This window comes from Lissotriton helveticus, chromosome 3_1 (assembly GCF_964261635.1).
Source record: "Lissotriton helveticus chromosome 3_1, aLisHel1.1, whole genome shotgun sequence".
NCBI lineage: Eukaryota > Metazoa > Chordata > Amphibia > Caudata > Salamandridae > Lissotriton > Lissotriton helveticus.
In genome coordinates this window covers 325,968,367-325,981,234 of record NC_136061.1, presented here as the reverse complement: position 1 = coordinate 325,981,234, position 12,868 = coordinate 325,968,367, and the positions used below count along the sequence as shown (strand labels likewise).

At 43.8% G+C, this 12,868-nt stretch overlaps 1 protein-coding gene across 3 annotated transcripts in view; it reads left to right on the top strand.

The window, feature by feature from the left end:
• The window catches only part of AKAP10 (A-kinase anchoring protein 10), a 522,318-nt gene that overhangs the window by 438,500 nt on the left and 70,950 nt on the right, over nucleotides 1–12,868 (top strand). For all 3 annotated transcript variants that reach the window (XM_078679922.1, XM_078679919.1, XM_078679921.1), the window contains one exon: nucleotides 6,115–6,210. In XM_078679922.1, the coding sequence (XP_078536048.1) occupies nucleotides 6,115–6,210 (96 nt within the window). The remainder of the gene's footprint in view (nucleotides 1–6,114; nucleotides 6,211–12,868) is intronic.

Sequence of the window (12,868 nt, the reverse complement as noted above, 5' to 3'; positions counted from 1 at the left end):
AGGAGACAGACGGAGGGAGGGAGACAGACGGAGGGAGGAGACAGAAGGAGGGAGGCAGACAGAAGGAGGGAGGCAGACAGAAGGAGGGAGGCAGACAGAAGGAGGGAGGCAGACAGAGGGAGGGAGACAGCCGGAGGGAGACAGACAGACAGACAGACAGAGGGAGACAGACAGACAGACAGACAGAGGGAGGGATGGAGACATACAGCGGGAGGGAGACAGAGGGAGGGAGACAGTCAGAAGGAGGGAGGCAGACAGAAGGAGGGAGGGAGGCAGACAGAAGGAGGGAGGGAGACAGACGGAGGGAGGGAGACAGAAGGAGGGAGGCAGACAGAAGGAGGGAGGCAGACAGAAGGAGGGAGGCAGACAGAAGGAGGGAGGCAGACAGAGGGAGGGAGACAGCCGGAGGGAGACAGACAGACAGACAGACAGAGGGAGACAGACAGACAGACAGACAGACAGAGGGAGGGAGGGATGGAGACGGAGGGAGGGAGACAGACAGAGGGAGGGAGACAGACAGATGGAAGGAGACAGACAGAGGGAGAGAGAGAGACAGACAGAGGGAGAAGGAGAGAGAGAGGGAGAGAGAGAGGGGGAGGGAGAGAGAGAGAGAGGGAGGGAGAGAGTGAGACAGAGGGAGGGAGACAGACAGACAGGGAGGGATGGAGACATACAGCGGGAGGGAGACAGAGGGAGGGAGACAGACAGAAGGAGGGAGGCAGACAGAAGGAGGGAGGGAGGAGACAGACGGAGGGAGGGAGACAGACGGAGGGAGGGAGACAGACGGAGGGAGGGAGACAGAAGGAGGGAGGCAGACAGAAGGAGGGAGGCAGACAGAAGGAGGGAGGCAGACAGAGGGAGGGAGACAGCCGGAGGGAGACAGACAGACAGACAGACAGAGGGAGACAGACAGACAGACAGACAGAGGGAGGGAGGGATGGAGACGGAGGGAGGGAGACAGACAGAGGGAGGGAGACAGAGGGAGACAGACAGATGGAAGGAGACAGACAGAGGGAGAGAGAGAGACAGACAGAGGGAGAAGGAGGGAGAGAGAGAGGGGAGGGAGAGAGGGAGAGAGAGGGAGGGAGAGAGAGAGGGAGACAGAGGGAGGGAGACAGACAGACAGGGAGGGATGGAGACATACAGCGGGAGGGAGACAGAGGGAGGGAGACAGACAGTGGGACACAGATAGAGAGGGAGACAGACAGACAGACAGAGGGAGGGAGGGATGGAGACGGAGGGAGGGAGACAGACAGAGGGAGGGAGACAGACAGAGGGAGACAGACAGATGGAAGGAGACAGACAGAGGGAGAGAGAGAGACAGACAGAGGGAGAAGGAGGGAGAGAGAGAGGGGGAGGGAGAGAGGGAGAGGGAGGGAGAGAGGGAGACAGACAGAGGGAGGGAGACAGACAGACAGGGAGGGATGGAGACATACAGCGGGAGGGAGACAGAGGGAGGGAGACGGACAGTGGAACACAGATAGAGGGAGACAGATTGAGGGAGACGGAGAGAGGGAGGGAGACAGAGAGAAATAGAGGTGAGACAGAGAGAGACAGGGAATGAGACAGAGGGAGACAGAGAGAGAGAGGGAAGGAGGGAGCGAGAGAGAGAGATCGAGGGAGGGGGACAGAGAGAGGGAGGGAGACAGAGAGAGGGAGGGAGAGAAAGAGAGAGTGAGAGAGAGAGAAAGAGAGATGTGTGTGTATGCCGGTCTGTTTGCTCAGTGGATGAAGGTGTCCGCTGCAGGGGCCTGAGTTCAACTACATGGTCACAGGTTTTTTTTTCTTCTAGCCCCTCCCCTACTGACCCCGCCTCCACCGGTGCGACCCTTGGCCACAAACCACACTATAAATTCGGCCCCCGATAGAAAGTTTGTGAGTACCTATGTTCTAGACGAAGAGCAAGAATTTTGGAAAATATTTTGTAATCAGTTAACTAATGATATTGGTCTGTTATTTTTACAAAGATGGGGATCTCTTCCTTCTTTAGGGATTAGGCAGATAAGAGCATCTTGAAAGGTACCACTGGAGGCATTAGAGGAAATGAAGTGTCAAAATAAAGAGAAAAGATAAGGAAACAGGGATTTGGAGAAATAAGAATAAAATCCCACAGGGAATCCATCTGGGCCAGGTGCCTTCCCAGTTTTTAGGAGTTTTAATGCATGAGAAATATCTTTTGTAGAGATATCACGCTCTAGTGACGAGAAATCAGTATCCAATGGAAATTGTTTTTCTATTGAGGTTAATTAATGTTGTATGTCTATAGGATCTGGAACTGTTTCAGGGGTATAAAGAGAGGTATAGTATTTTTTAAATTCTCCCAAAATCTTTAAATTTTTGGTTACTGCAGAAGGGTTAGAGTTTAAAACATAATCAATGTTAGTACGTTTTTTCTTAATTTTAGGATATGAGGCAAGGAGTTTGCTCGCTTTATTTTGGCCGCCATAATAACAAGCACTACCTCGTAGGAGATAAGCAGAAGCATTTTCTGTGGATAGTTTATTATACTTAAATTTCTCTTTAACCGCTACCGCGTTTTCCCGCTGTGCGCGGGAATTTCAAAAATGGCTTAATCGTGACAAAGCCTGCTCGTCATCCGCGCAGGGCAGGTAACGTTGATGACGAGCTGGCTTTGTCATCAGCGCCGAAGGGGTTAATAAGGTTAAGATCAGTTTGAGAATTAGTTACTGTATAGGGTGACTCTAGTAATTTAATATTTTTAAGAATGTCATTCGCTTCTTGAGAATTCGGGTGTTTCTTGTGTGCAACATATAAGAAAATAAAGTCTCTAGATGAGGCTTTGAAAGCGTCCCAGACAATTGAGAAGGATGACACAGAAGATATATTACGTTTAAAGTAGTCAGTGATGAATTCTTCAAAGGAAGAAGTGAAAGTTTGGTCAGCCAACAAAGAAGTATTGAAACGCCATCTTTTATTGGTGATATTAACTGGAAGTAATTCTAAGTCTAATATTACAGAAGCATGGTCTGAGATCATTATAGAACCAATATCTGCCCGCAATATATATTGAGTTAGTGCTTTAAAGACAAATAAATAGTCAATGCGTGATTATGAGAGGTGAGTGGGGGAGCAAAAGGTGTATTCACGGAGTTGTGGATTACAAAATCTCCAGGAGTCAGAAAGAGATCTATGAGAAATCAGGGTGGTGAAAGGTGGATGCATTGGAGAAGAAACGAAAGGTGTTTTGGAAGTACGTCTTCAAATAGACGACGATCCTGCCAACTCCATGGAGTCTTCTCTACAGTCATCAAGAAATTGTTGAAGCAAGGCTGGATCCTCGTATGTTGTTGTTTTATTTTTGTAAGTCCCTTTGAAGAGGCACAGGTGAATTAGACCATATCTAGCATTCAAATTACTTAAAGCTGGGCGCATGGCTAGGACATTTTTCCTTTTGTCTCCTCTGGCTTTGGCATAGTCCTGTGAAAAGAATAGTTGGGAGCCTTGCTATGAGATGTGACGTTTGGTTTTGGCTGCTTGTAGGACTTTCAGCGAATCTGTATATACTAACATATATATCACGCCTCCAGGTTTACGTTGGATGGATGAATTCTGAGCAGAACGACCAAGTCTGTGAGCTCGTTGTATGTTTAAGGTTGGTGATTCTGGAAATTCAAGAAGCTGCGGCAAAAAAAGATTGAAAAAAGGAGATGGTAATTGGATCCTTCCAATCTTTCAGCTAGACCATAAATACGTAGGTTGTTACGTCTTCTTCGGTTCTTGAGATTTTCCACTTGCTGCTGCAATTGTAGGATTTCTGATTTCATTGGATGAAGTTGCTGAGAGGATATTTGTAAAGATTCTATTTGGATGTTCCACCACAATACTCCTGTTATCCAGAGTGGACCCTTTATCTTCTAAGTCTTGCAAGTGGATATTTGTTTGTTCCATATGAGGTTTGAGTGCTCTGATCTCGTCCAATAGTATATCTAAAGAGGTTGGTAGTGGAGAAGGAGGGTCCTTTAGAAACAGTTTTCCTATTTGATGAGGCGGAATGTGGGAGAGTAGTAGTATATGAGGGCAAAGTGGTTGTTGCGTCGGTAAAATGGGAAGGTGTGAGTTGATCCGATTCCTCCATTTCTTTTGTAGTACTGAAAAAGGTTTGAGGTGTGAATTGTATTAGGTTTAGGGAGTGGAGATGGCATGGATGTAGAAGCTGCACCTCTGCTGGGTTAATTCTCCCCATAGACATGTGTGTCACAAAAGGAGGGAAGTGTTGTGTATAGTATGGAAGACAATTGCACAAATAATGTTATTAATGGAGTACCCCAAAAAAATGGAAGATTAAATACTGTTGAAGGATTGCCAAAGAATTATACTCTTAATGTTCGCAAATGATCTCATGAAGAAAAATGAAAAACATGAGAGAAAGTGTAAGAATAGATGCCATGTGTAAAAGAAGTATCAAAGGCATCAATGGTAGCAAGCAGTAACAGGAGCAGCAATGGTGAGGAGTTGGCCTAACGGCTAGGGCGCTCGACCTCGGACCTGAGGATCTGGGTTCGAGTCTCGGTAACGACGCCAAAAACCTCCTGTGATTCTGGGCAAATCACTTAATCTCCCTGTGCCTAAAATGAATGCGTGTCCTCATGTAACGTAACTGGTGCTATGTAAAGCGCTCTGATACCTGATTCAGTTCGGGTCTAGTTCGCGCTATATAAAACTCTGCAAAAAAACCACACAAAAAACAAACAAAAAAAAAATGGTAGGAGTAATAAGGCAAAAGTCCACTGTTGAATGAACGAGAGACACAAAATGCCTCTAACAGGAGAGAGTATGCAGCGATGCCGACAACGCTTTGAAGATGTCAGGAAGGTAAAATGGCGGTCGCAAATCCAGTCAGAGACTTACCGCGGCTGCAAGACGTGTCTGAGTGGTCGAAAGGCATCAAAAATACCAGTTGCATCAAGAGTAGTGGAGTGAAGGTCCATTGAGGAGTAACAGCATGTTTCTGCCAGGAGAGAGAGAGCACAGCGTTGCCGGTAACGCACTGGGTTTGTCAGGAAAAACAAAAAGGCTGCTGCAAATCCAGTCACAGAGACGTGCCGCCCATTTTAAGATGAATGAAGAGTTATATGGGCTTACTGCGGTTACAAAAGGTATTGTTGGAATCCAGAAATATTCATAAAGGAGTTCCTTACATTTTTGTAGGTGACAGGTCGCAGACGCCGCCTGTAAACATAAAAGTACTCGAGTCTCAAGCGGAGCGATGCTAGCCTGCCGCCATCTTTCCTGGCGTCAGACCACGCCCCCCTCTGAAAGTAATTCTTGTCATAAAAGAGCACTGCCATGGAATATGAAAGAGCGCACATCCATTATAAAATGCTAACTCTGACATACTAGAACTAATATTTTACATAAGGATCACCCATGGCATATGGATGGCATTAATGTCACAATTCTGGCAGGCACATATCACATTATGTGTAATGTTTGGTAAAATGGGACATCCATAGCAACATGTTGGCTCTGGCACTATGAAGGTAATTTTATGTGGGCACACCAAGCACATTTTGGGGTGAAATAAGGATCAACCCCTGGGATAAAAAAACATATATTTGGGTTGTGTCGTCATAATACTCATGCAGTTATTATGTAACATCACCAATGTCCATTATCATGATGTCATCAAAGTTAAGGTCATGTGACTTCACCTTCTTGAAAGATTTGGGGCCATAGGTCATGATGCCACTTCCTGTGATGTTAGTAAAGTCAAAGTGTGTGTGCCGTCTCTTCGCTACCTTCTGAATTTTTACCTCCATGTAATACGCCCTCTGGACAGAGCCGATTATAAATACTATGCAACAAGTGTGCCTCCTCCTCCCCTCTAACCACTTATTCCCCCCTAGAGAGTTTAGTGAGTTTTCTCCGGAGTATGTTTGCTATCACTTGTTCTTTTTGCTCTCAAAACTATTTATATTTAGACAGAGATGTGTTGTACTAATTTGCAGGATCTACAATGAGATGCTCGTACTATTTGAGAAATGCATTGTTAGCACTGCTTCTTTTTCTCTTGATGATATATACTCAATAAAAAGATTTAAACATAAAGCCTACCTGTGTCTTATTTGCTTTCATCTTTCTCTTTTACTGAAGGCTCAGGAGGAAATGGCATGGAAGATAGCGAAGATGATAATCAATGAAGTAATGCAGCAGGCACAACTGGACCAGCCATTTGAAAAATCAACCAAGGTAAGAATAATATGAATGCATGGATTTGCGAAGGACTGCCTGGCAGCTGTCACTTTTGAGAACTCTCTTCCATAAACCAGTATGTGCTGTACATTTCAGGCTTTGCATAGGAGAAAAATATAATCGAACATATTAATGTATCAACATGTTAATTATAAGATGTAAATGTACATCAATTAGTGCCTAACCTTCTTGTGGGATAATCCCCCGGAAGCCCCCGAAGTATTTCAGTTCAGTCACCAGGTTACAGGTAGTAGCAGTAGTAAGTAAACGTTTATTTAAACCATAGCCTGTTAAACAACAACATAATATTACACACACTAGAGAATTGCACTTTAATCTGCCCCACAATTTTTGTCTTCATTCATCAGGGGTTTTCCACCGACTTGGAATACATAAGCTTGGTTTACCCCTACTCAAAATTTAAGTAGCGCTCGTCTCATCTTGGGGTTCAGTAACTCTGAAAGATGGGAGTACTCTGTGAAATTCAACAAAACAATGTTTTTAAAACAATGTTGAGCTCTTTCAGTTAAAATATTGCCAATCTATAACCCTCTTTTCTATGGCACTCCTTTCTGTTCTTCAATTTTTAAAATTATCAGTTTAAAAAGTGGGCCAAACTTTCACTCTGCCAGATTTCCACTGCACAGAACATTGATACTTTTATTTTTGAGCCTATTAGATGTTATGCCAGAAGCACAAGCTTAAGTTTGCCGCTATTCTATTCCAAGAGTTTGACTTAGCTTCAGCTCTAATTACTTGAACCATGGTACATGGACGGAGGCCTAATAGGTTGTTTTTTTAAAAAAAATTATTTTTTATTTTTATATTTTCACAGCGAGTACACACAGACAAAAATTACATTACAATGAATACTCATGAAAATTAACACAACTAAGTACACAAAAAGATAAATAGGTAAGTCAGCAAAAAGAATCATCAGCAATTATAAATAACCAAACATAAGCAAGGAAGGAAAATTCTGAAATAAAGAAGAAATTATTAAGGATAAAACATTTCAAACATGTTCTGCCAAATTATTTATATTAGTCAAATCATTCCTCAAAGTACTTACGGAATGCACCCCAAATTTTTAGACCCAATTGTCTCCTCCTAGATCCCTTAACTGAAAACAAACCCCATTCCAATTTATATAAGCTGTACATTTTAGCTCGCCGTTGTTGAAAAACAGGTGGATTTTCCTGCAGCAACTCAGTTGCTATGCACAACCGGGCTACCGTCATAGAGAAAAAAACAAAGTGGCGATGTTGGTATAAGGCATCCACTGGCCTATTTATAGGAATTTTCCCCAATAACATCATAGCAGGTGTAATAGTTAGCGGGCTTTCAATAACCAATGACAAAAACTTTTCAATATCAAAAATAAAACTTTGGAGTTTAGCACAGCCGAAAAAGATATGTAAACTATCAGCGTCATCCTCCCTACAGCGAAAACATTTACCCTCATATCCACCCCCCCATTTTGCCATTCGTGCCGGGGTATAGTATAAATCAAATAAAGTTTTAAAAAATTGAACTTTAAGATTTGCAGACATTAATTAATCTTTCGCCAACATAAGCATATCTTCCACTACAATTTCAGAATCCCCTAAAAGAGTAAGCCACTTTAGTCTAACTTTATCAAGGTCATCTGATTTTCCCAGTAATAACATTTGATATATAACTCCAATTTTTGCCAGCCTTTTAACCCCTTCCACCACCATATTTGTTTGCATAGCCACATTCAGGCGAGCTAAAAAATCTCGAATTTGAAGAAATTTAAAGAAATAGGTTCTAGGAAGAGCAAACTGGGCCATTATTTCCTCAAATGATTTACAGCTCCCATTGTCCAAATACAAGTCCCCCAAGACTCTAACCCCTTTCCTCTGCCACATTATGGACATATCATTTAAAAATATACATGGTAAATACTTGCGAGCCTTAAAGGGCGTATAATAACAAATCTTCCCCATTGCAGTTGTTTTAGCTAACCATTTCCACGCTTTAAATGCACTAATCAATACTTTAAAGCGCGTGCGTTTATAATAACTACCATCCAACTCGATAAACAACTCGCAATAGGGCCTAGTAAAATTTCAAAAATGGTTGGGGCAGTAGCCATATTAGAAGCCATCTCACCCGTAATCATTACCCTCATTTTTAATAAGAAACAGGTAACATAATAAAAAAAAAATTCAGGCACAGCCATTCCCCCCCTATCCAAAGGCAAAATCATATATTTCATTGCCCGTCTAGGTCTCCCTGAGTTCCAAATAAATTTCCCACACATTTATTGTAAGTGCTGCAGCCTTTTTTTTAGATATTTCCAAAGGTATTGACCGGAATAAATAGAGAACTTTTGGTAATACATTCATTTTAATAATATTACACCGGCCAATAAGAGAGAAATATAGTCGTTCCCACCTTTCTAATGAAGTCTTAACTTTCGAAATCGGCGCATTCCTGTTAACGTCCACCAATTCAATCAAATTTGCTCTAATCTGAACCACTAAATACGTTACTTCTTTCACAACCCTATCATCGTTCCATACTAAAGTCTCCGATCACAAAATCTGAGTCTTTGATTCATTAAGTTTATAGCCCGTTACTCTGCCAAACTCTTTAGCCAGTCTCTCAATGTCCTCAATTGCAAGTGCGGGATTGACTGTAACTACAGCGATATCATCCGCATAAGCGAACACAGAAAAACAATAATCAAAGACTCAGTACGGGGGGATAAATACACTCTGAGACAATTGTTCAACAAAAGGGTTAATGTAAAGGGCAAACAAAAGAGAGGAACAGGGGCAACCCTGTCGAGTTCCCCGAGCTATACTCAGCAGATCAGAAAGTATTCCCATGGCAGATATTTTAGCCGTAGGGGCTATATAAAGAGACTGTAAAGCAACAATGAATTTCTGGCCAAAACCAATTTTATTCAAAAGTGTCCACATATAGCCCCAATGTACGCGGTCGAACGCTTTCTCCGCGTCAAGTAAAATTAGCGCTAGCTCGCGCTTCTCGACAGCTGCATTATCAAATACAGTTATCACTTTGTTTATATGATCAACCGTACCTCTTTTCGGTATAAAACCGTGTTGATTTTGGGACACTAAGGGTGATATACCTTTAGACAATCGGTTAGCCAAAATCTTGGAATAAATTTTGTTATCCGCATTTAATAATGAGATTGGGCGGTAAGATCCAACCAGTTCCGGATCCTTACCTTTCTTGCAAAATACCGCAATTGTGGCATCCGACCAAGATCTAGGAGGGTGAACCTGCTGGGCCATCTGCATAACCTTAAGCAGCTCATACTTTGTAATATTAAAAAACTGCTTATAGACCTCCGCAGGGATTCTATCGGGTCCTGCTGCTTTACCTAAAGCCAAACTTTTCACTGCGACTTCCAATTCCGCTATAGTGATCGGAGAGTCCATTTCTTCTAAGTTTAATGGGTCTAATACTTTCAACCCCTCTTCCAGCATTTCTATCCAATCAATTTCTGCCTAATAGGTTGTTAAGGCATTTGCTTTCTATTTTCTCCCAGTCACGCATAGTGCCAAAGCGTAGGATCTCTGTCCCCTATAGCATTTGTGAGGCGTATATGCTAAGGAGGGTCCACTAAAATCCTTTTTTACTTTCTTTAACCCACCCACAGTTGTTAGTGCCGGAGTTTTTAGGGTGTCTAAGTGCATTTTACATTGTCAATTTTTCAATGAACAGCATACCGAGGTATTTATAAAAAGTTTCTCCTACAAAATTTCACATATGGGCTTGCTTCTTACCCTATGGCCAAAATATTAGTTTTCTCTACATCGTTAAATTGTTTGCTTTACAGTAGTTATTAAATGCATGTAATTTTCTTTGATGCCCTATTTGCGTCACATCCAAAATGACAAAGTAATCCGCTGCCCTATCTTAGGAAGAAATGAGTGCGCCTCCTTAAAGATCATAGGCAAATTTGCGTGATATAGTGCAAACAAGGTAGGGGCAAAGACACATACCTGCTATAAACCGTTTTTATTTGGGTATTTACGTGAGAGAGCTTCAATTTTATTTAGGTCAGTCTTGGACCAGTTCCCTTGATGTAAGTCCTTTAGCAAAGCTTATAGACTTCTGAGAATAATCACACTATTTATTTTTCCATTAAGATCACCCTAATAACCATGTCAAAGGCTGATCAGAAATTGACAAAGCAACAAAATAAGTTCCCTGAGTTTCAATTGCATTACCTTCCGTCGCCCAGAGACTAAAGCAGTGATCGATCTTTAATGCTCCTCTATGAAACCACTTTGCTCAACTGGTATTGATATTGAAGAAACAGTTTCTTAGTTACTTTATCCTCCACGTCTATTAGACTAATTGGATGATAATTTTTGGGGTTTATGTGATCGTTTTTCTTCAGAATAGGTTTAAGTATCGCACCATTCCAACTTACAGGAGTGTGTCCTGAGGTCCTGAAAGCATTGAATGCTAAATGGGAAAAATTGACCCAGCAATCGATATTTGTTTTAACAATAATTAAAGGTAAGTTATCGGGTCTCATAGCCCTTGATAGGTTTAGGGAAGCTATTTTTTTTATTATTGCAGTTTTTGTCAGCTTTGCAATTTCTCATCAGGTATAAACCACTTATGCAGAGGGAAACCACAAACCATTTAATTTATCAGTGTATACTAATACCTTATCTTTCTTTAGACTGTATCGCTACAGACCAGGTTCTCAGACAATTTTATCTGAGCTTGCGGGGCAAGCTGCCTCTCAGTCAAGCATGTTATCAAGCGCTCGGGTAAGCACCTGTCGCCCGTGCTTCATCCCCATTTTTAGTCTCCTAGTTAAAGGCCAGTTATCACTGTCTCTTACCTTTTTATAAACTGTAAATGTTTGCACAACTCTATGTACCATAGCTGTATAAATACCTAGTCACTGGGCCCTCTCTGATTACCCACTGGGAAGGTTTGTCTAGCTGAAATATCTCCTCAAATCGCCCATTAAGAAAATAAATCTGTGGGACGTGTCCAAGCAAAATGGCCGAAAAGACCGGTTATGGGGAAGCTCCCTGGCACCCGCCCTAATCTTCCAATATCCTCATGTATCCTGGGGAGAATTAGCCCCTGATAACTCCCCCTGAGGATCCACTCTTTGTGGGTGGAATATTTTGCCATCCGAGGGACAGTGAGTCAGCAAGTCTTGGAGGCCATAGGCCCTCTGATTCCCAGCCTGGCTGTGTCCAGGGAACTGTGTGAGGCCAGTGTGGTGCCGGGAGTTGCCGATGTTGTTCTGGGGGGCGGCTTAAAGTGGTCAGCGCTCCTGGGGCTGCAGACTGGCGGCACAGGCTCCAGAGGGCCGGTGCACCACATGGGATGCAGGACGAGGTCCTACATGGCCCAACTAGACTGGGGTGGAGTCATGGCCCCCTAGATTTGCTGCGGGGTGGTGACCCTCCTTAGGAACATGACAGTACGCTGTTTGGCGGCTGCCTGGGGACCGAGGCCTGGTACCGGATGAAGCCATTATGTGGAGGAGGCCTACGGTGGCTCCGTCTCTGGCGCAAACTGTGAGCTGCCTCCCAACAACCCATCCCCCACTAGATGGAATCTTGTGACTGCTGGGGACTAGTGAGGCATGCCACATGAGCTTCTTCAGCTCTGAGAGCCCTGACGGCTGCTTGTGTGCTGGAGCCATGGCCCTGCTGTGATGTGTTGGAGGGGGCTTAAGTGAGCTGCAGTTCTTTAAAGGGATGCCTTTTCCGGTCTTCATGTTGATTCCTTAAGTCATACCTCTTTATCTAGACTAGAGGGCTTTTGTGTGTTTGAGCAACAGAAAGCACCAAACAGGTCCTGGAGCACACAATGGAGGCTATTACAACCCAGGTAAAGCTACTTTGCAATGACCTTAGAGGGGTATCCAAGCGCTCCAGAGAACCTGAGGGGACGTACTAGCGCTCGCTCAGGAGGCCACAGATTTGAAAGTCACGGTTTGCACACCGCTGGAAGCCTGAAAGATTCTAAAGGGAGATCAAGGCATTGTAATTTGCGGTTTGTGGGATTTCCGGAGAGGGAAGAGGGGACACTATGGAATTGTTTCTCGAACAATGACTAATTGACTTAATGGGGAAGGAAGTGCTCTCAAAGTTTGAGTGAACGATCCCATCGAGCGCTGGTCAGGCAGCCTCCGCCAGGGGCTCCGCAGAGGGCAGTGATTGGCAAAATACTCAATTACCTGGTCAGAGATGCTGTTTTGCTGTGGGCCAGGAAGAATGGAGACCCCGGGTTTGAGGGTACTACGATATGTATATACCCGGATTACACACGGAGGGTTCAGGCAAAGAGCCAATCCTTATTGGCAGTCACATAAAAACCATGAGCGCTGTAGCTGCGTTACATGCCTCTCTGTCTGGCGAAGATGAAGGTGATAGAAGAGGTCCACTCCCACTGCTTCACCTCCCCAGAAGAAATCTGGGAATGATTAGATCGGAGGGCCGGCACGGGACCCGGCGGGGGTTCCCGTAGGGCAAGATGTAAGGACAGACCCAGCGGCTCGGCTTGAAGACACAGATGGCGATTGTCAAACATCGAGGGAGAAAGAGGCCCAGCAGTACAGGCAGACTGCTCTCTGAATGTGGTAGACGACAGTGCTCGGAGTGCTACTGGTGCT